Source organism: Cyrtonyx montezumae, unplaced genomic scaffold, assembly GCF_038088225.1.
Source record: "Cyrtonyx montezumae isolate F1298 unplaced genomic scaffold, pur_monq_1.0 scaffold_14, whole genome shotgun sequence".
NCBI classification, from domain to species: Eukaryota; Metazoa; Chordata; class Aves; order Galliformes; family Odontophoridae; genus Cyrtonyx; species Cyrtonyx montezumae.
This window is the reverse complement of record NW_027071870.1, coordinates 4,968,744-4,995,458: the sequence shown is the minus strand read 5'-3', so window position 1 is coordinate 4,995,458 and position 26,715 is coordinate 4,968,744. Positions and strand designations below refer to the sequence as shown.

General features: G+C 37.0%; 1 protein-coding gene across 1 annotated transcript in view; it reads left to right on the top strand.

Annotated features, from left to right (window-relative positions):
• ITGA8 (integrin subunit alpha 8) overlaps positions 1–26,715 on the top strand; it is a 95,704-nt gene that overhangs the window by 26,278 nt on the left and 42,711 nt on the right. The window contains exons 12-20 of the mRNA XM_065731311.1: positions 2,682–2,887; positions 4,861–5,052; positions 13,161–13,206; positions 15,187–15,294; positions 19,250–19,305; positions 19,824–19,978; positions 21,048–21,185; positions 21,645–21,712; positions 22,680–22,827. Coding sequence (XP_065587383.1) covers positions 2,682–2,887; positions 4,861–5,052; positions 13,161–13,206; positions 15,187–15,294; positions 19,250–19,305; positions 19,824–19,978; positions 21,048–21,185; positions 21,645–21,712; positions 22,680–22,827 — 1,117 coding nt within the window. The remainder of the gene's footprint in view (positions 1–2,681; positions 2,888–4,860; positions 5,053–13,160; positions 13,207–15,186; positions 15,295–19,249; positions 19,306–19,823; positions 19,979–21,047; positions 21,186–21,644; positions 21,713–22,679; positions 22,828–26,715) is intronic.

Here is a 26,715-nt window from a genome sequence, read left to right as displayed (position 1 = left end):
CCAAAAGCAGTTTAGAGATAGGTCATCATAATTTAGATGCATCCCTTCCTCCTATCTTTCCCTATTATAACTGCCAATTTTATCTGCTGAGTTCTGGTTCAGCTCCCCAGGTTGTTCATGTATTTTCTACACTCATTTTCATTTTTTCTAAGACAAGTAAAGCTTTTCCTAGAAAAATAATCCAGGATTGTGCACTTTGATCTGAGATGCTAAAACCCTTATGTATGGACTCTTGCTCTAGTCTGTTTGCATTTCATCTCAACAGGTGAATCTTGTGCTTAAGGTTAGGCTTCTGTGTAGGAAATTTTTGTCTGTACTTGGTGGTAGATAGTCTGCTTGTCTCTCCACTTTATGCACTCTAGATAGTTGTGTGGTCCAGAGTTTCAGTGGTATGTCTGTGTCTACTTATTTTGCACTGATGTAGTGGGAGCTTACTAGCTCCAAATCATTTGGTTCCTTATCACTTCTAAAAAATCTTACCTTATCCTTACAATCCTTCATTTGTAAAACATTAATTGGAGCCAGGCTCATCTTTTACACAGTGGTTTATACAGTGCATAACACCACAGGGTCTCAATTGCAGTGGAAACATCTGGACTGTGATGTCATAAAATAATAGATTACAGTATTACTGTGCAATGCTCTTAGTACATGTTGTACATAAAATCACTTGTGAAAAAAGAGCAAGAGCATTAATGATCTAAAATAACTTGTGGAAAAAAAGGACATTGATCTGTTGCTGTTGTTTCATGGCAACAGCTTTAGCTGGCATTCTGTCCCAGCCACTAACGCCTTCCATTAGTAGAGGGCTTTTGATGTTTAGTGTGGCAGGAAAACCCCACCTCTGATATTAAGTCAGCATCTGCTTCCCTTTTTTTTTTTTCAGTTATCCTTACCATGGGGTAATATTTGACTTAAAAAGAACAACTGTGCCAGAGTGACCTAACATTCTGAGTTACAGTTTCCTTTATGGAAATCTACTATAAAACTTTATTAAAAAGAATAGCATTTTGAGAACTACTTTATCAAAATTTCGGGAATGTGTAACTTCTATAACATGATTAAAAGGCATGTAAGTGGTATATTCTCTACTAAATTTTATGATATACATCTTAGAACCACAGTATTTGTCTGTGGTGAAGAAGTAGCTGAGCTTCTCCTGAAACAAATGTATTTGTTTTTCTATCAGGATTAGAAAAAATAACGTAGTGCATTTTTCACTCATTGGTTTACTCATGTATGAAGTCTCTGTAAAAGTGTCACTATTGGAAATATGATTAATTAAGAATATAAGTTTTTCTATGCATTTATAAAATTATAACAAAATTTCATGTTAGTGCAAGAGAATGTATTTTCTAAATTTAAAATTGTGGAATCAAGTGGTACTTATTTACAATAACAGAGATCCTTGATATGGATGACCAGTGTCACTGAGTCTAATGGGAATTTTTTAGCATACACAGGCTTGAGCAGCCTTTAGAAATACATCTAATGCTGTTGTTTCATATCTCAAAATGTATTTGCTTGTTACATATCTGTCAGTCTTGTTTGATGTTATTCTTTATTGTCCAGTGAAGGGTCTCTTTTCTACCAAATAAATGTTGGTGAATTATTTCATAACAGGAAACGTATCCTTTGATTAGTCTCTTATTTGAATAATTCTTCTTGGAACACCAGAACAGATAAAAAGAATGTTTCCCTCTAAGCTTTGTGTTTTGGTGACTTTGTGGGTGTGGTTAGTGGGCATGGTGGGGGTGGGTTAACAATTAGGCTAGATGATCCCAGTGATCTTTCCAATCATTAGTAATTCTATCTTTTTAATACTTGATACAGCAAATTGCACTAGCTCTGTGGCTACTCATGTGCCTAATACGCAACATAAGAACTTTCATAAGTGGAACTTTAGCTTTGTCTCCCCACTTACATTTGAATTAGTGATGAGGAATTATCTATGAATTGGTGTTCAACCTTTTTCACGTATGTAAGTTCAAAAATCTGGTAGAAAATGGGTATTTTTGTTCTTTTGTTTATACTGAGTTTTGACTCTGACTTGCACAGTTAACAAATTCTGTAGATGAATCTTGCTCTACTAATACATAGAATCATAGAATTATAGGGGTTGGAAGGGACCTCAAGAGATTGAGTCCAACCCCCCCTGCCAAAGCAGGTTCCCTACACCAGGTCACACTGGTAGGCGTCCAGGCATGTCTTGAATATCTCCAGAGAAGGAGATTCCACAACCCCCCTGGGCAGCCTGTGCCAGTGCTCCATCACCCTCACCATAAGGAAGTTCTTGCTCAAACAGGTCACCTCTGAGTTGATTTTCTGACTTCTGGGTCATTAATTGTAAAATAGAGTACTTCAATGTCTTGTGAGCATGAGTACAATAAATTCTATTTATAGCTAAGAGGAAATGTTTTTGCTGTGAGGCTGTCCAGAGAGTTTATAGAATCTCCATACTTAAAGATACTGAAATCTGGAGTAGGCATAACCTTGGTAACCCCATCTGCTGGCCATGCTTTGACCAAATGTTTGTACTAGAACTCCAGAAATGTCTTTCTACCTCAGCCAGACTGTGTCTTTATGATAATTTTCTGCTCAGTGTTTAATAAATGCATGAACTTTGTTGATTTTGCTCAGTCACTCAATCAGTGACACTGATTTTTGTTTGGCTGTTCCAGTTTAGATGATATCTTAGTTGGGGCCCCTCTGTTTATGGAACGAGAATTTGAGAGCAAGCCTAAAGAAGTTGGACAAGTCTATCTGTACCTGCAGGAGAGTGCTTTCCTCTTCAGAGATGCACAAATTCTCACAGGCACTGAAGTGTTTGGTAGATTTGGCAGTGCAATCACACACCTTGGAGATCTCAATCAGGATGGATATAATGGTAATTTTTATATAAAGTGGATATATACATTTTTTTCTTTGTGTCCTTTTTTCTTTTGGTTTCGTTTTATCTAAATTTCTCACCCATCCCACCAGCGAGGAGAGCAAGCAAACAGCTGTGTGGGTTTTAGCTGCCTGCTTGGTTAAACCACAACACTGTGTAACTCTGGCATTAGAAATGGATAAGCAGTGAATATGGGGTGCTATGCAGTGCCTGAAAAAGACTTTTAAACTTGTTAACTTCTTTTGAAAGTCAAGAGAGTTCACACTAACCCTAATGAAACTCATAGTTGGGCCAAACCATTAAGAGCTTACCTATAGAACGTTCATATTCACTACATTGCTGTCTTTTACTGAATATTAGCTTGTTTGGATCAAAGTACTGTTGTTTTATAATTGGACTTAAACAGTTAAGATATTGCATTTGTTTTAAAGCAGAGTTTTCTTTCTTTCCTCAAATGCTGGGATGAATTGAAAGAGGCTTGGTAATTGGAGTAGTTTAGCCACAATAAAAGAATTGGACAAATACAGACATTATTTTGTAATTGGGCTTCCACTGATAATCAGGCACTGAAAGAAACAGTTTCTCAGTGGGCTATTTCTCATATGCCAGTACCACACAAACTCAAAAGAAGACATTCATGAAGTAAACTGGAAGGCAAAGTTATTCAGGGAAGCAGTCCAGGTGAACTAACTCGTTTACTTGTGTGAGATAGCTTGGATGTCCTGAGTAGCTAGCATTAGTCTTCTACACATGGTCAGTAACACTCTCATCTTACTTACACGGGTTTCCTTTCTTCCTGTTTCCAGGATGTTAGGGATCTGCAATTCAGGTATTTCTGCATCTAAAACCCCAAGAAGTTTTGGCTGAAGGAGTTATTTTGAACAGTAGTCTTAAAGATGGTTTCCTCCTTAACTTGGGGGCCCTTTTTCACAGCAGTAGACTCTAGAACAGTGTGGACAGTTTGTGACTCTTGTGCAATGGATATGGCAGCTCAAGAGCCATTAGATTTTATTGGGGTTCAGGATGCACAAAACCGGAATCCCATCCTGTGGGAAGAAGTTGCTGGGTTGTGGATGGGTTAGAGACTACCCTGAATGAATTTTCTTGGAGTCTCACCATGGGATCCAGCTGGGAAGATCTCCTGTTTTCTACCTGTGAGCAACAGCAGATGCCTTCAGCTTCTCTGAGCAGGGAAGATTGGTCTCCTTGGCATTCTGGTAGGGAAAGGAGGGCATGATTCTGTTCTTCTGATTTGTACCCTCCTCTTGTTTGCTATTGGCTACCTCAGCTAGTACAGCTGCTGAACCTCAATCTGTGATTGTCTGCTTCCCATGCATTAGAACTGTGAGGAGCAATTGAGTTCCACCTGCTGGATGTGCAGCTGCAATGCCCAAGGCCTCCTGTTGAATTCTTGACTCAGTACTGCTTCCATTTCTCATTAGCATGATATCTTAGTCTAGATAAAATATTCCATTTTTCTCCTTTGTGTGCTAAAGTGAACTGTACATTTGAGAGGGGTAGCTTTTGTTGTCTGTGTTGACTTTTGTTGGGAAAAACAAAATTAAGTTTTACAACAGCTTTTTTTTTTATTGATTAGATAACAGAAGAAATTGGGATTTTTTTTTTCCTGTTTAAATGAAAAAATGAAATGAATTAGAAACAATAATTTATTAGATGCTGGTTTTTCAACAACCCGTGGAGATAGGGTAGAGGAATTCAGTGTGGACCTGTAATTTATTGTGATGTAGTAACCCCTTCGTAGAATGGTTTTGTAAATTTTAATTATGAAAGTTTGACACACATGAGATTGTGAATGTTTCTGAATATTTGCCTTCAAAGTAGAATTCATAGAGAAGTATAGAGAGTCATTCAGCATACATAGAAGCTATTTATGTTTGTTTTCCTTTGGGGACTTGATTATTGCTTATTTTAATTACACGTATTCTTTTTATTCTTTTATTGCACTACAGATATTGCTATCGGTGCACCATTTGCAGGTGAAGAAAGAAGAGGTAAAGTGCTCATTTACAATGGATACAGTAATGGGTTAAAAACTGACCCTTCCCAGGTTCTCAATGGAGCCTGGGCCTCACAGTCCATGCCTTCTGGATTTGGCTTCACTCTAAGAGGAGACTCAGATGTAGACAAGAATGATTACCCAGGTAAGATTTTTCCATTAGAAAGGGAATTTCTTACTTCTGTTCTCTGGAAAATGCATCATACCTAAACTGTTCCTTTTGGAAGGCAGGTCAAATTTAAGGGTAGGCATAGTTCTGGACAGTTCTAGTTTGCTTTCTAGAGAGTTAAAATCAGACAAAACAAATACTCCTTTTTCCTGTCAAAACACATGATCAGAAAGTCAAAAAAGGATTCAAATAGTTACATTAACATAAAACATGTGAAGTTTACAATAAAAAGCTTAACCCTTTCCCCCTACTTTCAAAAACGGAATGCTCTCAGCTTATTGAACTTGTGATGTGTCCTTCATCCTGGCATTCTTTCTTAATTCAGAACACGTGTTGTAGAAGAAGGGATTGACTTGGTCGTGTTACTTAGTTGTTTTTTGCTGTCTGAAGAGACATTAGGCAGTACATAGGTTCTTAATGGCTTTGATCTAATTACAAAAAAATAGAATGTAAAGGCAGATATTTCATTTGGGCCTCTCTATGCTTTTTTTTGTTTGTTTTCATTCTGCTATATTGACTCTTCCTTTTGATGTTGTTTTTGATTCTTCACTATTAGCTTACCTGACATGCATTTTGTTAGTTTGATAACATCAGTTGAGTTTTGCTAGGGAGTAGGTGTTATTTTTTTTAAAGAGCACTGTTCCTAGCACCATATGTTGACTGAATGTTGAAGATATTGTACGTGTTTGTATTTACTCTCACTCTCTCTTCTGGAAGCAAATCTGTTCTCTTTCTTTACATTGTAATTCAGAAGCCTAGCAAGAGTGCAGTGTAGCATACTTTGTCACAGTGAACTGTTCACATCCACAGTAGAATGCTGTGTCTTTATTACCCAACTCACTGTGAAATCACTTTGTTCGTTTGGGTTGTTTCAAGGCTAATGTTCTTAAACCTTGTGCTGTTTATGAAGGGAAAATGGTGATTTTTCAAAGGAGCATGCTTCCTTTGAAGGAGCATGCCTCTGGATGGAGCAGACTTTTGTCTTTTCGTGATAATAGTGGAAAAACAAAAACTTGAAAGAGGTTTTTGTTTGTTTTTTTCTGTTCAAATGAGAGAAGAAAACTTTTAGAAAGGGGTGTCTAAGATAGAAATTAGTCTTAACAAACAGAAAAGCTGACTGCAAAGTAATAAAGCCAGGCTATCACAAGACTGAAGAGAGGGCTTTTGAACATTGCTCTGGCTCTTTGTTTATGAGTTGTTGATGGTGCTATTAATAGGCTTTCATTGTCCATGACTAACGAGGTTCTTTTGGACAAAGGAGCTCTTGAATAAAGTTTCAGAATTTAAAGATTTTCTCAAGCCACACACGAGGCCCTCCAGCAAAACCAAAGAAAACAGGATATTGCATTCCTGACATTTCTAAGATTGGGAAGATAGAGAGGGGGAAAGATTCTTTCAGGTCACACTGGGAACCAAGAAGAGTAGAAGTCTACCTAGTGTAAAAATCACTTCATTGATTAGCTTAAATGATGCAACACAAGAAAACTTTGGGTGTTGGGCCTCAGTCTTTTCAAATTTGTGCTGAGGAACTGGTATAGTCGTTCATTTGAGATTGAGTGGATTTTTCCTTCATGTCGTTACTGGCTCAGATATGCATCCTACTATTTCACATTGCGGTATCAGCTTACCATGTGTTAGGTGGTTTGAGTTTATTACATAAATAGTTTAATTTAAAAATATTACTATTATTATTAAGATATATTATTGATTGTAACTAGCTTTTCCCCTCTGTCCTGTTGAGAATCTGGATGAGCAGTCCAGAGCACTGACGAGAATCTCTCAGAAAATGACAAGTAAAAAAAAAAAAACCTTACTGTTAGTTGACCACCTCTTCTTTAAATCGCAGAGTTGAAGCACCAAAATAGAGCTGTAAAAACACCGCAACCGTGGCACAATATTAGCACAAGAATAGAATACTTTCCTGTGGGTAAAAGAAAGAAAGAAAGGAAATCATATGGGGAAATGCAAGTCCAGGACAAACACGCTAGGCAATGAAGCAAGTAATCCTTCTTGTGTCAGAGAGCTTTTCTTCTCCACCTCCTGGGGGAAGTCCTGAAGGGCAGCCCTTGTACAAAGAGGAAAAATGGACGGAACTTCGAAGGAATAGGAAGGAACTTTTATTTTAGGTGTCAACTGAGAGGCAGAGCCGTTGCTGACTAAGGAAGGTCTAGGAACCCAGCTTGTAATTCAGTGCTTCCCAAACTAATGGCTATGGCTGTGGTTCAAGAAGGGTTGTGAAAGATTAGAAAAAGACTTTATTTTTCTTTTTCATTTAAGCTTTCTAATGACTATATTGTAAAGCCAACCATTTTATAGAAAGAAAGAAGTAATAAAACTTTACTCTCAGAAGTTCATTACCCTGGAGACTGGGAAATGAGAGCCAGCTGTAATGTCTGGCTGCTGGTACGTTCGCATAATGCCACAGTCTAAGGTGAGAGTCTCCCAGCAATTCTCTCTTCTGTGGCTTGGGTCAAAGTGTTGTCTGAAGACAAGCTCAAAAAGGCTTGCAAGCTGTTCAGAATTTCAGTCTGTGAGGACTGATCTAAGCTCTGTTATGATCAAGAAAAGGTTTATTTTTCCTACCAAGAAGAAAATCAGAATTATTACTTGAGAAAAAATAACCTCAAATATTTTCCATTGGTATCAGTGGTGATACTTATGCAAGAAAATAAACAAAGCCAGACAACAGTTCCTGGCTTACATGCTGCATGGCACAGCACAGCTCACCATCACCTGATGAAACCCTACTGGCCCTGAAATGAGGTGGCCATATTCAGACTGCCTTTTCAGGAAGATCCTTGGCCCAGGTTATTCCTTAGGGACTCCCTGACCACTGTCTTGGACTGTATGAATTTGTTGTGTGGTTCCTTACTGAGAAGAATTCCAGTACCAGACAGCGCTAATGATGGCAGTGAATGGATGGATGCTTTTCTCTTTGTCACCGTATAGAAGTTAGACAAATTTTTGTAGTCAATTAATAGAACTAGAGTATTTATCCATTCCTCCTTGTCATTCTTTTAACTTCTTTGGGCAGACTTTCATTTGCCCCCTAGATTTCTTTATTCTTTTTCCATCTTTGATTACATAGTACATCTAGTAATAAACCAGAAAAAGAGTAAAAAACAATAATGCTGTACTTTCAGGTGAAGAGACCAAATGTAAATTCAGGAGGTGTGCTGTTTTGTTGAACAGCAGCTTTGCCCAGGATCTTCTGCAGTCCTTTCCTCAACTCACCCTTCATGTCTGTCCGCTATGCTAGAATATTTGAGCAGCATAACAGTAACCTTCCCCACAGCTTCCACTTCTTTTCCAGCTAAATCTGGGTCTTTTAGCTTTGTTCCATCCTTAGTGTTGCTTCTGTCATCAAGGCTTGGAGCAGGGAATGAAGTCTCAGCTTAGGCTTTTGTTTTGAATTGAAGTTTATTTTACTTATTGTTTTATCTGTCTATTTCTAAAAGCATAGTTCAATTTGATAGGAGCAAAATAAAGCCATAAATGTGTTTAATGGGAAATAAATTTGTTTCTCTTTGCTTCTGGGCATCAGTTCAAAACTGGTCCTGCTGAGTGCTTGGAGTCTGTGATTATCTAGGTGATGGTGCTGTACTTCCAGCTCGTTCATCTGTCTGTACAGGGCTCAGGCATTTGGAGGCTGTAAGGTTTCCACCCTCATATTCCAGCATATGCTCTGTCACTTGGTGGCTGATTATAGCTGAGAAAATAGTTTATAATGAGAAACTTACTCAACTCATTACACTTGCGTTCTTCTTGTGGCATATCCTCCAGCAGTCTGTGGTTTCTTCAAAAGCGTTTTTGAGCCAGCATTATTTAAGCAGTTTCTTTTAACCACGTGGGTGGATTCCGAGCAGTGCTCTTGGTAAATTCACTATTCAAAGGTTGTTAATAGTTGATTAGTTAATTGCTCAGATAAATTCTGCACTATTGTTTCTGCTCCCTGCCTGCTTAGACACTAGTCTAGTTCAAGTCTTCCCTGTTAACTTTGAGATTCTCCTGGGATAAATGCTGCATAAACTTCACCCTCGAGATATCCCAGTTTTATGCAAACCCAGCTCTGCCCTTTTTGTCACTTTTTTTTTTTGCTTTTTTTTTTAAGCCTTTGTTGTTAAGGGAAATGAATGAATGAATACATCTTCAGGCCTGGCTACCCTGGGCTCACCTGTTGTCTTAAGAATAGCACGTTTTATATAAACAAATTACTTCAGTAGCATTTTAAGTAGGAAACAAGTGTTATAATCACACAAAATTTCCTAAGAACTTCAGTAATTCAATCTAGTCTTACTTAAATAGGAGTATTTAACGGCTCCATCTGCTAAGTATATTAACTCAAGGAGTGGGAGAAAACACTCAAGTTTCTGGGAGGCAAGGGTTCTTCAGTATTCATATTTTTTGACAACAGTAGGCAGTGTGCCAACAACAGCACAGAATTGTAATGTAGGGATGATTAAATTATGAAATTGGGCCAGGAGATATGTGGAAGACAAATGAATCAGAAGTACCCTCTGCTCTGGTAAGAGGGGACTGCTGAGTGTGGGAGCCAGAAGAAGGGCATGGTTTCTGCCAGCAGATGCAGCTGGCAAAAGTACCAGTTAATTTTGTTTGCACATGAATAATCAAAGATGTCATAAAAAGCCAAGAATCTCCTGAGAATATGTTAATTTTACTATTAAAAACTGAGTGCATTATCTATGTAATTTATAGCTACACTTTTCTTACGTTCTTTTAGCTATTTAATGAAATTAACAGTATTATACAGAATAGATTGTAAGAATAAAGCAGTTAATTCTAGTAAGTGGACATTTTACTGTCCTGATAGAACAGTAGCTGCCTCCTTCTGGATTTGTTTGTGGTACGATGGAGTGGATAACGATATTGTATTGTGAAGGTTCTCATTCAGACAAAAACAGGAGCACTGCATAAGCCTTTGAGTGACAGAACTATAGAATCATTAAAAGTTAGAAGGGACTTTTAAGGGTCATCTAGTCAAACTCCACTATGATGAAAAGGGACTCCTAAAACTAGATAAGATTGCTCAGTGCCCCATGCAGCCTGATGTTCAGTGTCTCCAGGGACAGGGCAACCACCACTTCTGTGGGCAAACTGTAATAATATCTTGGTATTATCCTTAACATATCTGCTAACAGAATGGCTGAAAATGAAGGATCAAGGCAGTTGAGAATCTTAGAAGATAGCAGTTTTGGTTTGAATGATGGTTTCATGTAGCATTCAATTAAAACCTATGAGTAAGCTTGGCTGAACGCATAGCAGTGTGTCTTTTTTTTATGGTCTTTAGTAATGTCCATTTAAAGGAAATTTTATTATTTTCTTCTGAGCTTTGGGAGGTTAGTGATGGCTAAAATCCTAGAAAGCAGAAGGAGAAATCTGACTGTGCACCTTTCTGCCCTTAATCAGCTAAGGGGATGAGAAAGGAAACAAAGTTCATAGTTTTCAACAGGGTTTTCAGTTACACAGTTTTCTCAGTCTTTTATAAAATCTCCTGTAGTACCTTTACTCATATAGGATTCTAATTGTTTTCCAGTTACTATTTTTACTCTGTAATAAGCTCACAGACTGCACAGTGTGGTATTTAACACTGTCATCAAACCATTCAGAGCCCATGAAGTGAACACTCATGGCTGTATCCTGATATGGCTGTGCTGGAATGGTGACTCATCTGTCTGTTATTTCATTTCTGGGTTTCTCACAAATGAATTGTGACAATTCCATAATTCTTCTCTGGCTGTTGTTCTTGGCCACTGTCTCCTCAGAAGGAGTGATGGCGTACCAGGCTGTAGCCATTTCTCCTGGGGCTGCTGTGCTGACTGAGCAGGCATGGAGTACCAAATGCACCCTATAGTCTTCCCTGCCTCAGCTCCTCAGGGCTGCATCTCACACAGGGGATGGAGATGGCCTTTAAAAATGCCAGGGGATTGAAGAGTTTTCTGAAGTGAATAACTGGGGGTAGAATTCTGTTGATCTACTTGTTCATTTTGGTTGGCTGAAGATTCGGTCAGCATCGCACCCTTTAGCATGGCCACATAAAAAGGTGCAGGTAAGGAGATGAGATCACAAAACTGTGTGCCCTTCGGTACCATCTGTGAATCTTCTTTACTTAACTGTTTATGATGATTTTATTTCAGGGAGTGGATTATTTTTCACCAGATGAAATATTGCAAGCCTTTTCTTTAGAGCAAACTAAAATTTGAAATGAACACTAGGATCACTCAGTGCTCCTACGCTTTGGTTAAGCACATGTCAAAGAGAATTGTCTGAGGATTAAGTTCTGCAAACTCTGCCAGTTATGATTTTAGTAGCATCCATTGGAGACTTTCTTTGCATACCACCCTTGCACTGTGTTGAATTGCAAGTTGAAAATTCCTTCAGGGTCATTCAATGCCTTTTTTCTTTCTTTTCTTCATTCTATGCCTTTTTATTGAACATGGTGTCTGTGGGCCCCAAACCGTTTACTTGAATCTCAAAGGTACCTCATCCTCTTGAAAAAAATGACATAGAGAAGGAGTGAAGGAGTTCTTATGTATCATGTACTTCTCTCTATTTAATTCAGACCTTAAGGGGGGGAAAAAAAAGCCCTCACAAAAGCAAAGATCCAGTCAGAGGTATTCATATGCTTTTCTTCAGATTCTGTTTGGAAGGATTGCAGTTAGTTAAGCTGTTTTGTTTCTTTTTTTCCCAAGTAATTCCAAATTCCTCATTAAACCCTTGTCCTCCAGCTAAAGACCTTAGTATCACTGACCTTGCATGTGTGACGTTAGCAAGCAATGAATAAAAACAACTTCCCTCTATTTTTAGGAGTGGAAAATTGCCAAACTTCAGATAATTTAGACATGCATTTTTTCATAGAAATGATTAATAACTTTTGCAGAACACAAAACAAATTCATAACTTCTGCGTGTGAATGCCCTAATTTGATGTGCTTTCAAATCTCATGGATTTGTATGATTTTTTTTTTCCAATGTTAGTTATAGAAGTCAACCCCTCAAGGCAAAGAAAGAGGAATAAAACTAGAATGAGTAAAGCAAAGTATAACCCTAATGGATCTTTGAGTAAATCCTCTGCTTGAATACATAATGATTTGGTCCTTATGTTAGAGCATGTATGCCACTACTAGAAATGAGTATGTTTTATTCTTTGTATGTTTGCTTTTAAATACATCATTCCTTCTTAGTTGTTTCATTCTTTTGTGGTTCTTCTTTCTTCCCTTTCTGGTTATAGTACAGTGTTGGATTTATTCCTTTTTTGTTGTTCTTACTTTATTTTTTTTCCTCTTACCAAAAACAATATTAAATAGTTTTTGGTTACTCTGCATACTACTAACAGGGAGCTGTCAGGGAAATTTTTGCCATTTGCATTTTTTAGCTTTTGTGGTGATAAATGTCTCAATCAGTTGTTTATTTAAGGGGGAAATATCTTTAGATTTTGAGACTGTGTGTAAGCTCTCTATAAAAGCTACTAATGAAGAGGACTCATAAATGTCCCAGAAAGGAGATAGAAACAACACTGCTATTTTAAATGTTCCTGACCCTGAAGCATATTTTGTAAGGCCAGTGGAGGCAGAAAAATGTGGCTGTTGCACAAAAAGAGGATCAGATCCATAAACTGTCCATGCCCTCTCCTCTGAGGACATCAGTCAGTGGATTCTGTTTAAGGACAGGCTGTTGCCCATGTGATGTCTTTGTTTAAACTTGTTAAACCCTGACCATCTGAAGGGCAGACAGCCCTGGGGAGCATTCAGGCCAGCCTGGATCCATCAAGCTAGCGAGCATCAGGGTTTTGTAGTTGCTCCGTGATTTCAGAGACTCTTAAGCAAACCAATGCTCTAACTGTGGAAACAGCAAGCAAGGAGTTTTGTTTTTTTTTTCCAACCCTGACTACTGTTTTAATGGATTCATTCAACTAAGTTTAGATTGCCAATCTGTGGCACTGTGAGATCCACTGTGAGACTTTCTCTATTGAATTGTATATTTCTAAATCAAATAATAAACAAGAGAGTGGAAAAAATGTACGCAAGCCTTTTATGTATTTCTTCTGAAGCTGCTTTCTTTTTCCAGATTTAATTGTAGGTGCGTTTGGGGCTGGAAAAGCAGTTGTTTACAGGTATGTGATAAATACAAAGCATTTTTAATTTTTCAGCTTTAGTGGGAGATCACAAATAAAGAAACATCACATTTGTGTGTTTCCCTGGTTGAGTGTGTAAAAGCTGCTGATTACAGTGATAAATCAAACTGCTTATGAGCAACAAATGCAACTGATTTACAACAAGAGAAAATAGTGTACTTTGTACCTTTTAAAGCAACCTCACACGCAGCCCTATATAGTCACAAGCCCTCACTAAATCTCATGAGAGAGAAATTTATAAAGGACGACACTGAAAATTAATTCCTTTTTTGGAGAATGAAACTAGTAAGCAATTTAGACTTTCAAGTGACTCTTGTCTCTTTGGAGCTCATGTACATTAAGAAATGATTTAACAGAAATAAGACACTGCTTTACACTCAGTTTAGAAAAAATGTGAGAGGCCACTCTGGAAATTTCCAAAGTTGTTGCTGATTACTGTTTCTCAGTAAATGTACTCTGTGAGCATGGGTATAAGGAACAGCTAGTAAATCCATAAATGCAAATCTGCTGCTGCAGTGTTAATCCACACATGCAGACAATTCTTTGCATTTAAACATTCACCATCCATTGCTGTAACAGTGTAGTTGTATTTCCTGATTTTTCCATCTTCTCTTTGGTGTTCCCAACAGCACCTGTTGTTCTGTTTCCTGGATGAACATTTGTCAAAGCATAAGAATTTCATAAACCAGGAATGTTAACTTATTTTAACTCTCAGTACCAACAGTGAGAAGACCTGCTGTTCCTACTGCTGTATTTTGGAATCATACAAATATTTGCAATGCATCATTTTGCAGTGACATAGATGACAGCACAGGATTTGAAGTGGAGAATTAGATCCAGTGTGCACTTCAGAGAGCAATAAAAAATGTGTTCTATTTAATTTAAGAAAGCCAAGAGCAAGCAAGTAGCCCTCAATCTCTGCTTCCTGGATAGAGTGCATCAATTACATAACTTCCCATATTGGAGAAACAGTTTTATTAACAGAAATATGCTTGAAAAAAAATAAATTCCCTTTTGTACAGGAATGAAGGAAGTAATACTATATTTGGGTGTCTTGCCGAAGCAGTGCAGAAAAATAATCATAAATGCTCAGCTGTGGATTAAAATAGAAGGAAAGTAACTGTGGCAAAAATAGCTTACAAGAATTATGTAAGTTACTGTAAAACAGTATTGCTGTCTTTAGAGAAAAAAACAAACAAACAAACAAAAAACCCACCAAACACCAGAATTTTGTTTTGTTTTTATTTCTTTTTTGAATTGCTCTCAACTACAGATTAGGTGATTACTCAATAGCAGCTTGTTTTTCAGGGGGTTGTTTCCCATCACCACAGCCCTGTACTCACATACTCAGCAGAATTTTCTGTGGTGGTTATTTGTGGCGTACAAAGTCATTCTTCTCAAGACATGATTCTTCGTCAGAGCTTACTTCGTTATTGGCTCCAGATAATTCTAGAGTAACTTATATTTTAACCACATTATCTTAGTTATTTTGAAGTATCTAAAGCGGAGATAGCAAGTCTGCTTATGGCAGTGTTCATGGGGAAACGCAAATCTGACAGTTTATAAAATAACAGTCAAAGGACTGCTGCAATTCCTACAGGGCAGCTCTGGCCTCTTGAGAAAGCCTGCTGTGATGAAATATGTCTGAAGCACCCGTGTCCCAGGACAGGCCTACTGTTGAGTGCAGCACACTGTTTCACTGACAGTCTGCTCTTAACCTGTGCTTTTTTTGTGAAGAACTTTGAGAATGTCTTGGTAAGGAAACATCATAGGTTCTGACTGTCATGGTTTCTGCCAAAAATAACAAAAATTTTGAGTAGGAGCAGCATTATAGAAGTATTTTTTCTTAAGTACTCTACATTTTGAGATTCTCTGTGGCCATCTCAGTTGTTTTCTCTGCTGCAATTTAGTACTTACTTGCTCCTGCTCTGTGTAGTGAACTTTATTTCTGTCCCTCAGAGCCAGACCTGTTGTGACAGTGAATGCCCTGCTTGTTCTGAACCCCATGATTGTGAATCCAGACAATAAGACTTGTCAGCCCCCTGGCTCTCAGTTTTTCGTGGCCTGGTAAGTCCATTATTAGACAAAAAACATCCTCAGCATTCTCTTCTTTCTAAACTAAATTTCTACTTTGAGCTCTTCGTGCAACTTTTTGTTGAAAATATGAATATTTGAATATGCTATGTGTGCAACAAAAAAACCTATAGAGAACAAAGTTGTTATTGATACCTCCTAGTATTTCACAGATTCTCTAAACAAATAAGGTAAAAATTGAGTTGTGATACATTGAATTTCTTCTTACAAAGGAGGATGCTTGTTGTCACATAGAATCAGCCTGCAGGTTCATGTTCAGTGTCTGGATTAATGAAACGTGAAACAGCTATGACTAATAACACATCCTTCTGACAGTGCACATATCTTTGTTGAGGAAGTGGCACAGTGAAAGTGATGAATGAGCCGATGATCTCACTATTTTTTGTTAGAGAAAGGCAGATCTCAGTCCTCTGTAGAAGAGAGATGTCCTGCAGGCCATGTTGAGTGTAGCTATTGTTTCTGACTGTCTGTGGTCAGAGCAAAGCTATGGAATGGATAGTAACAGACAATGTTGGATGTATCCTTAAAAGAGAAAATCTCTGCCACAGTAGCATTTAACTTTGAAAAGAAAAAGTGCATTCAAAATATGAAGCAAATTGGAAAAGAGTATTGTGGGTTGCAAGTAATTTAGTTGGATCTCTCTAATAGCATTAATGCCACAGAGGTGCTTTTACGCCAGTACAAGATCACTTAAAGAGGAACCCAAAGAACAACTGATACAGTAGGCTACTCGAAATATATAGGATACTGTTTACAAGGAAAAATAGTTAAAAAGAGGAAACTAAATACAAGGCAGAGTATAACACTTTAAGTACCATATAAAATTCCACTAAATCCTTTCAGATAGACTGCAAGGAACAGGTTTATGTAAAAAAAAAAAAAAAAAAAAAAGTCATATTGTTTCATTTAAACACATAAGAGTGAGAAAGCCTGATGGAGCATGGGTTGGGTGAAAGAATGATGAGGTGAAAAGGAGAACTCAAAAGATAAGGTGACTACACTGCTTTTAAACCAAAGGTGGTCAGAAGGATTCCGTGTGCTGGTGATATTCTGTATGGGAGATGAGTTCTAGAAATAACCTCAATTATTAGGGTGAGAATAAGAGGTTTTAAAGCAAATTAATAAATACAAAGAATTGTAAAATCAACAAGACCAGAGGCAGTTTTAAATGCAGTGGGTGCAATTAGTGACAAGGAAGTGCTGGATGTACTGTCTATCAAAACCTGGGACAGCACTTTCAAGAGATTTTCATCTTTATTATTTTCCCTCCCATTTGGCATTGCATTCTTCTTTTCTCTATTTTTGCATAGGAGAGCAAGGTAGAATGCACTCAGCAGAACTATGTGACTCCAGAACACTGAAATGTTTAGCCCTTATCGAGAACCCAGATAGAGATTTAACACAAATTTAAAGTATCAGCATTAGGCTGCAGCTTATTTGTTGATTCAGTATGTTGGAGTTTTTTCTGAACTTCGGTTTTTGAGGCTTTTTAAGAATCTTTTCCTCTGTAAGGGATAGGATTTCAGAATAAAATGTACAGACAGTTTAATTGGAGAAAAAGAAATATTTATTTATTTATTTTCATGAGACAAGTGAATAAAAGCATCCTGACTAAAAGTGTCTTTCTACTATAAGATAATGCTTGAAAAAGGGAAAGGTGTATTATGCTCCTTTAACTTGTAGTTTTGTCGTTACTTTTCATTTTTGTTTTACAGTAAGTCAGAAGGCATTTGGTTCATACCTATGAGACTTCTAGTAGAGCGTAATTTAATTTGTCTGCTTTGTTCTAAAATAGTTTTCCCTGAAGATTTAGTTTGTATTACAAAATTACTGAAGACCAGCTGCTATTTTCCATGCTGTAATTTTTCTCTTCAGTTGATAAAAGCTTGTATCCTACATATGAAAATAATTAATCGGGAAACTCCAACAGGCAAAGAATTCCTCAGTCCCATGGGATAGATTTCTGTATCTCTTAGCCAGCTGTGCAACTTGTTTCAAGTGTCTGCTGACTGACATTGCAAAATTAGAATTAAAAGAACCTGCCACCAGAACAGGTTCAGGAAATGTAAGTTATGAACAGTGTGGATTATTGTACATTTTCTAGTATTAGGAAAATATTATTTTTGCCATTATATAATTTGGAAAACTGAAGTACAGAGGAAGCATACACAAAGTCAGTTTTATATACAGTCTTAAGAGAATGGTCCCAAACTTCTGGAAACTTCTGAAAAAAGATATAATTACTTCTGTGTTTTAAACATGGCTATTTCCAAGTTACCAAAACCAACAAACTTGGAACAAATTCTACATATTTGAAGCTATCACAGAAAAAATAGTCAACGCTGACAAATTGGATCTTGTGAGATCTGAAAATTCCCATCTTATCATTTCCTGGTAATAATCCACCTCAAGATGATTTTTAACTCTACTGTTTTTTAAGCAGGACAGTGCAAAGGTTATGTGAGATCTCAGAAAGTGAGGTCACTAAGCTCAATACATGAGCCTCTGAGGAAATACAAACCTATGCTATGACATAGCAGGCTGCCCTGTGAAACCTGATGTCTAAATTTAGTTTAGACAAGCTTTTTTCTTTCCTGTTGTTTGTTCTTGTCCTTGTTTGCTAGAAAGTGATTGGTTCTTCATCTTTCAACTCATAACTCTGAAGAAGTAGAAATATGACTGAAATTGAATTTCCTGCATGGGAATCAACACTCCTAATGTCATTTGAAGGCTATGGTCAAGTGTAATTTAATGGCATAATGCTTTCTTTTTTATTTTGTTCCAAGAAGAAAATGTTTAACAAGGTCATGAGAGTTACGTGAACCCAAAATGTGGCAGTTTAATTACATTTGTCAGAGAAAACAAACACAATTAGAGAACAATTGCAGGTTATTTAAAAGGTTATGTTAGTTCGTTTTCATCCACTGCACAAGTTAGTACGCAGTGTAACTAATAGTAGGGAAGAGATGAAGAGCAAAGGCTAATTCACAACTATTTTGATTTAACCCAAGCTATTACTGTAAAATGTGCTGATTTCATATCTTCTAGTGATGACATAGTATCCCTATATAAAACAAAACATTTTCTGAACCCATTAAAATATTCTGTAGGAATGATTGTAACCTGAGATGCTTGGAAGTTTTAGGAAGACCCAAATCTTTCTTCACCTGAGCAGTTCTGTTACAGTGTGTGAGACTTGTGTGGGGAAAAATGGTGTAGAGTAATTAAGCCATTTTTTGGTGTCACGATGGAGATTGAAAAACATGCTGCCACAGATTCACTGTGACTGATGTGATTTTGTATAATACAGTTGTCGTTTTGTCATGCATGTTACTAGGCTCAGAAAAAATTAACTATAGACTGTGAACAAGGAAATAAAAAAAAAAATAAAACTTTCGTGTTGAATTATTGTAGAAAATAGTGAACCTGAATAACTAGTTTTTCTGTGCTTCAATTTAGCTCTGTAAAACTTAGGAGAATTAAATACAATATAAGCAGCAAAAATTGAACAAGTCAGTTGATATGTTTGAATTGACTTGCACCCACTTGAGATCACGTAAGTCTTTCTTATTTGGCTGTGATGAAACAGAAAGGACGTTTGCAAGCAGTGTGATACAAAGGTGGTTCACTGAAGATCAGGCTAAGGAACCCAACTTTGCTATTGGTATTAATAGGGTGATCTCTATAAGCTGTCTCTAGAATTTGTGGATTAAGTTCTCCATATCTATCCTGGTAAGTAATTCAGAGTGTTAGTGGAGCCTGGGAGACTCTCTGTCTTAAGGTGTAGGTTAGGTGCCTTAGCACAGATTGTAGTAAACATCATTTTAAGAAAAGGAAAGGAAAACGTAAGCAGTATGATTTTGGAATTGCTGGTTCCTATGTCAACCCTCTTTCTGCTAACAATTACTTTTTCTTTTTGTATATATAGTTTTACTATAAGAGTCTGTGCAGCGTTTGAAGGTCAGAGTATTTCAGATGAGATAGGTAAGAAATGTTTTATATATTCCTATCACTTTCTCTGGCCCACTTAATTTCAAAACATTTTTTCTTATGCCTTGATAATAGGAGTGCAATCCTCCTAAAGTAAGAAAAAAACAATTAAAAACATGTATATATATATAAGCACAAAGCTTTTACAGTTCGCTTGAAGGATTATTATTGTTTAAGACATTTTACAAATAAACAAGGCAGTACCCAATTGGAGAATATTCTGTTTTTGGTTGTTTGTTTTCCAAAACAACAGAATTCCTGTTTAGTATATATATGCCTGTAAACAAAGTTTCCAAGTTTTATTGAAACTATACATGTTCTATACTTTGAATCAAAAACTAGCATGCTTCTGAACAGACAGGTATCTTGGGCTTAGACTAGTTTTGCTTTTAAGCCTTTGTTTATCATTTTTAATGTTAATGTTGGTTATTAACTGTGATATATAATTATTTGCTTATTGTTTTTCTTTCTGTGCTAAATAAATAAACATTCAATTTACTTCTATCCTGTAGTGCTGAAAGGTGAATTGCAATTAGATTCATTGAAACAGAAAGGAGCTGTTAAAAGGACCCTCTTCTTTGATTACCATCAGTCACATCATTACTTCTCTATTGTAATGGAAAGACAGAAGAAACTCTATTGTCAAGAATTTCTTGTTTATCTCAGAGTAAGTTTAAAATATTTTGGGCTGTCATCGTTAGTGGTGTCAGGGATTGAAAAAGATTAATAAAGAAGGGGAGCCATTTGAATAGTAAGAACATTTTGCACTGGTACTAGATCCCAAAATTGCACAAAAGAGAGATAATAAAGGACTGCCTTAAAATGTCCAGACCATTCTTCTAACTCAACAAGAGTTCCCATGTAAACATTTGATTCATCTTTAGTCAGTGAAAGTAAAAAAGAAAGGCTTCATTTTGTGAGCTTTGCAGTTTTTATGTGTACGATTATATTAATTTCATACTTTTCTGGGCATTTTGATTAAATATGCGTTTCCTGGTATGAAAGTACAAGATTGTTCTCTCTTATGGTATTCACAGTGTAATAATCAATTAAACTCATTAAGTGTCGTGATAGTTCTGTTCCAACAAATATGTTAAAGGAATTATTTAAAAAAAATTTATATATTTTGAATATTTTAAAATATTTGCAAAAAAACTGTGGCACTTGAGTAATGAAGAAGAAAGGATCATTGGTTGCCCAATTGCAGCTGGGATTACCTCATGCACATTCCAAGGCTGGTTCAAATAATGTAGTGGGAAGTGGAATGGAGAAGACTCAAGCCATATGTAAGGCAAAATCTGGACAATAGGGGTGGTGGAATTCTGTCATCACTAATTCATATAAATCAGTGGTTATGGCATAAACCAACAATATTACCTCCACGAATCCACACAGACCTTCCCTCTGTTCTGAATGAAAGTAGGGCAGTAGCTGGTAGGAGTTGGTTCTGTATGTCTCTTTTAAATCGCCTTATGTTAGGCAAATGTTAACAAAAAAAATACTGAGTCTACTCAGCTCAGCCAGCTTCTTCCAGATGTGGGGCTGTGGAGACAAAGTGTTCTGGGCATTCCAGTTACTGGTAGGTCATTATGCTTTCACAATGCAATATGAATAGCCAGATTTTGGCCAGCACCTGTCAAAGAAACATGTTTTTACCTTCAATAAGACTAAATGAGACCATACTCATCTGAAATAATTATTGTTGTTTTTTATTATTATGTGATTATCACTCACAGGATGAAACAGAATTTAGAGATAAATTATCTCCCATCAATATAAACTTGAATTATAGCTTGGATGAATCCCATATCAAAGATAGCTTGATGGTGAAGCCAATACTGAATTATTACCAGAGAAGCTCAGTAACAGAACAGGTATGAATTTTGCATGAATCTTATTCTGTATATAAACAAGAAAACATTCAGGAATATTGTGTGTGTCATCTTCCTTTAAAGAATATCAGGCCCTGAAATTGCACAAGGCTTTAATTAATTCAAAATGTAAATTGAAGATAAATATAGAACCAGGCAATGCTTTAAAGCGTTTCCAAAATTTTGTTGTGTTCATAGTTTTGATTGCATTTTACAATATGTGAGCTGAGTTAGTGTGGGAAAGGACCTGAAAGATATTATTCTGCTAAAGATGTAGGTTACAGTCTAGATAGTCTCATGCAGTACTCATGTTGAAAGGAACTTTTAGAAGGGAGAACAAGATTAAATCATGAGGAAAATTCTAGTGATATTTGAGTCATTTAAATTAGGGATATTCAATGAAGTTATTTGGACTTTGGAACTTGTATTATTTATTTACTTATTTATTTTTACAACACACAGGCTTACATTCTGGTAGATTGTGGGGAGGACAACCTGTGCATTCCCGACTTGCACCTTTCTGCTGTGCCGTAAGTTAAACAAAATAAGTGATGCTGCGTATAAAAATCCAGAACCTCCTAGCTGCTTCAGCAGAATGAATCGCAGTTTTGTTGCTTGCTGTATCTACTCATTCTTAGCTAATTCCCAAGTTTTAATTTGTGCATCTAATTCACTTAGAAAAGAGTGGAGAAATACAGAGTATGTCTTTGTCAGACACATTCATGATATGTAAAGCTTACCATAGATGTAGTTTACAAGTGTTAGGAGTGGGATTGTTTGTTTGAGTGTCAAGAGATAATACCAGCTGCTGTTCAAAGTAGCTTTTAAATGTTTTTTTGTTGGTTTTTTTTTTTTTTTACTATGGCAATGAATTTGAAATAGGGAGAAAATTCTCTTGAACTCTCTATACAGTAAATGGTTTAAATGAATCTCAGAATAAAAAATGAAAAAAACATGGCAACAATTCATCTTATAGAGGGAGAAATATGCCAAGCAGGAGAAGTGGGAGAACTCTGGCAGTTACTTGTCTGTGCCATCAAAATCAGTGGACAGCTGTGAAGGGAAAAGGCACAGTGCTGTTGCAGGTCTTGAGATCTTCTGTGTGCTTATTGTACAAGTAGCTCGAGGAGAGAATGGAAATTGCACCACTTTTGTGCTTTCCACGAAGAAATGCTGATGGGACCCTGGCAGCAAGTATTTTCTTCCACTCAATATTTGTCTCTAGATAGAAAGTAGTCATGCTTTGAAATTGTATACAGCTAACTTCCAAGTTCTCAAGTAGTCTACTCTTGTTTACCCATGGTGTGTGTTTTCCCTTCAGTGCTATCATTCCCAGGTGCTTGCATACTTTTCAAATGGGTCACTTTTTATGAAAAGGTTTTACTCTGTATTCACAGGATATTTTCCAGAAGAGATGCTATGAGAGCAAATTGGCTTTCTGCTGTAAATCATAATTGTGTGTATTTTAACTTCTGACAAGTCATATGTTCTGCATAGAGATAAAGATCAGCTAATAATTGGAGAAGAAAACTGTGTCATGCTCATAATAAATCCAAGGAATGATGGGGAAGGAGCCTATGAAGCTGAGCTACATATAAATATTCCACCTGAAGCAGATTACACTGGCGTTGAACGCAACAACAAGGTAAATGAAAATCAACTATTTTGTCTTACGTATATGCTGAAAAAGTGGTTAAAATATAAAATGTGGCAGTGTTCAGAGGAGGTCTGATGTAGACTCATGTCCCACTGAGCTGTACTGAACATACTCTGTTTCCTTATGCAATCTGTATGTTCTTAAGAGCAAAGATGAAATAGTATACTACAAACAAGCAGTGTGTTCATGTATTCTCTGTTGGACAGCAAGTCTGCATCACCTCATCTGCACATAAATCTCCCAGGCTGTTGCAACATGAACTTTCTTTTTTCTGTCAGTGCCTGGAATGCACAGCAGGGCCTCAAGGGTGAGAGTGGGAGAAAGCAAGTTAATTTCCTTTCTGAAGGCAAATGTTTTTAAGGAAGTTGACCATAACTTACAAGGTATTTCCTCACTCTCCTTCTGTTAGTGTCTGTATTATTGGGCTTTGAACCCAATTAGATGAAAATGACAAGATCTAATGATGTAACTGAAGATGATAATACAGAATAATAATACACAGATTCCCTGAAACTTCTGAAAAACTTCTGAAAAGCATATTTTTGTGAACAAATAAGGAAAGAGACCTGGCCTCTTGCTGTGGACTTTTTTTCTTTTATTCTCTTAGGATGCTGTCTTTTTTCATACTGTGATCTACAAGGCATAAAGAAAACAAAGACAGGCTACACGTGGTTGTATTTTTCTTTTGTTACGCTTTGTGAATCTTTGGCTGTTCTTTTGGCTATTACTGTAGATGTCAGGGGAGGTAGTTACTCTAAAGCCCACACATATTAGCACGTATCATTTTGACTGGACAGAAATCACTCAGAACTTACTATTATTTTAGGAAAAAATGAAATCTGCAGTGCCAGAAAGATAGACTTGAGGGGGCAGTGTTAGAGCTAAAGGAAGGAGAAAAGGGAGTCTGGTGTTTTGGAAGAATGAGGACAAGCTAGAAATAGGTTGGCAAAAAATGTTACTTTTCTTCTTCCTTTCAAAAGAAACTTTTTAAAAGCCCAGGAAACATGATTAAACTTTTCCATTTTCTTCAGTTTTTATTGAAGGTAAGATACACCTTTGACAAATCCAATTCTGAATTCTCCTACACTTAATGGAGAATAACATGAACATGGAATCTGAGAACTTCATTGACTATTCACTGCATCAGTGTTTACAGTTCTGTGTAGCTTCTTTTCTCTATGTTGAAGACTTTGTTGCATTAAGGCAGAGATAATAATCAGCAGAACAGGTAGGCTGAGGGCTGAACAAATGAAGTGTAATGAGCCAAACAAATTACTTGGTACATTTCTGATGGATCATTATAATCAAATCATTCCCTTACACTGCTTTCATTTCAAAGTAGATGTGCTCATATAGGGTGTTAAACAAGTTTAATATGGGGCTTCTCTGGATTTACCTAGTTAACTGAGAGATGAATTTATCCCCTTAAATGTTTCCCATTGAGCCTGATTTTTTGGGAACAATTTCTTGGGTTATTCTTTATCACCTGAATTACATGTTAAAGGCAATAACAACTGAAAATTCTCTTAGCTTTATGAAATGCAATGTTTGTTGTTCCTCAGTTGTTATTATCTTGTTATCTTTGGCCTCATTCTGTAATATATTGTACCTAGAAAGGTCAACTGCATTAGAGGAGTGGCATTTTGCAGAGATGTACATGAGCACATGCAAGTGAAGAGCCAAGTGAGTGTGATCTTTGTTTGAGATCAAGCATATGATCTTGAGGTTTTGTTAGTCTTGCACATACTGATACTTCTTTCAGTCAAAAACTGGTTAATGAAATACAATGACTTACAATGAAATCAAATGTGTTATTCGTTAGTTGTATCATGGAAATGCTTAGAAGCTCTAGATACCAGGTAAATGAGAAAATGACCGCAGCTTTACAAGTTACTGGAAACCTGTTGGCTTGCAATAACTGGCCATATGCAGGAGGTGTAGAATTACTGGAATTAACAGCGATGAAAAATGTATAACCACATTATATTACCTTACGTTTCCATGGCCAGCAGTGGGCCAGAGGCAGCATATGCTTGCTCTACAGTAAGTTCTTACACTACAATAGCACAGTTGTGTGTGTGAACCCAAAGCCATTGTCTGCACACTGTACAATAATTCTTTGCCTGGCAAAAGTTTCCCATGCTGAACAGCTCAGTCCTCCCTTAGTAGCAACAACTGGAACCCACACTCTCGTGGAATAATTAGTAAATCAGGCAGCCGTATTAGGTATTTGTTCCACACCAAAAACATTATATATTTTGGCAAGACTGTCTCTGCTCAGGCTGGGAACTGCAGGGGTGTTTCAGATCACAGCCAGATTTACTTTGCGTTGGATAAGCTCTGAGCTAAAGCCCTATGTATTTCTAAATTATAGTATTATACTTTTTAAATAGGAAAAAGATGTGTAACTTTCTTATATTACCTGAAAAATCTTACTGTAAGAATTAGTAGAAGGTGACTGGCTAGATGAGACATAATTTGAACCTTTTGAGGACAAACACTAGTTCTACAACAGTTAGAAGAGAAGCTAAACTCTGGCACCTGGTACCTAATCCATCTACTTCTGCTCAGACGATGAGATTGGAGGGTGTTGATCCAGAAAGGAGAGGAGGTGTTTTATTCCACAGCCTGTTGTGCCTAACTACTCTGGCATCAATTAGTAATTCATCACTAAGACCACCAGTAAGAGTTTCAAGTTTTTAGGCTGCCTGGATGACTTAGAGCAGCCAATCATTTTTTAGTTAACATGCTCCCTGGGAGCACACGTGTTAATTGTTGGGATTTTGCTTCTGCTCAAGACTGCCAAAAAGACCATGTGTTGCTATAAAGTTATAAATTGCTACCAGTGACAGGTAGAAGGGTTTTGTGGCAAAACCTTCCATCTGGCTGAGTTATGTATGAGATCACTGATATTAACAGTACTGGGTGTATAGTTCCCTTGCTTACTTCCTGCTAGTTTCCTTTTCCTGCTGTGCTTTTAGCCACCTTAAAAAAAATGATCAGTGGAAAACCAAAGGCAATTAATGTCCGTCCTGAAGAAATTCTCACACACTGTCACATCTTTATGCTGCAAAAATTAACTTTTGTGATGCTGTTCATATAAATTCAGTTCCATTAATCATTTTCAGTTTAAAATCATTGCCTCTAAATAGTAGAAAACCTACATGCAAAACTCTTCTAACTGGTTAGCTTTAAAGAACCAAAAAATGTGTGGTAAGGGCTAATGTGGAGTTGTGTATGATAGGGCATTGATGAAGAATCTGCAAAGTATAAAATGTAAATGTATATCTTTGATGATTATTTAAACCTTAATTTAAAAAATTAAGGTCTCCTCTCTCAGAGGAGACCTTATTGCACTCTACCACTTCCTGAAGGGGGGTTGTGGTGAGGAGGGGGTAGGCCTCTTCTCCCTGATAAGTAATGACAGGACAAGAGGGAATGGCCACAAACAAGTTGCGCCGGGGAAGATTTAGATTAGACCTGAGGAAGCATTTCTTTTCTGAAAGAGTGGTCAGGCACTGGAATGGCCTGCCTAGGGAGGTGGTTGAGGCACCATCCCTAGCGCTGTTCAAGAAGCGTTTAGATGAGGTGCTAAAGGACTTAATTTAGTAGTTGGGTAGAGATAGTGATAGGAGGATGGTTGGACTAGATGATCTTATAGGTCCTTTCCAACCTTATGAACTTACGAACTTATGAAAATAAATAAAAAGGTCAAAAATAAAATGGTAAATCCCCAAATCACTTTAAAATGAACAGTTTTCCAACCATCTCTTATTACTAGCTGTAAAGACTACTTAATTCCTGTAGAGAGGCTTGACTGGCTAGCAGTTCACTGAATGTGCTGTGTTCCCTCCTAACAAATTGCAAAAGTGTCCA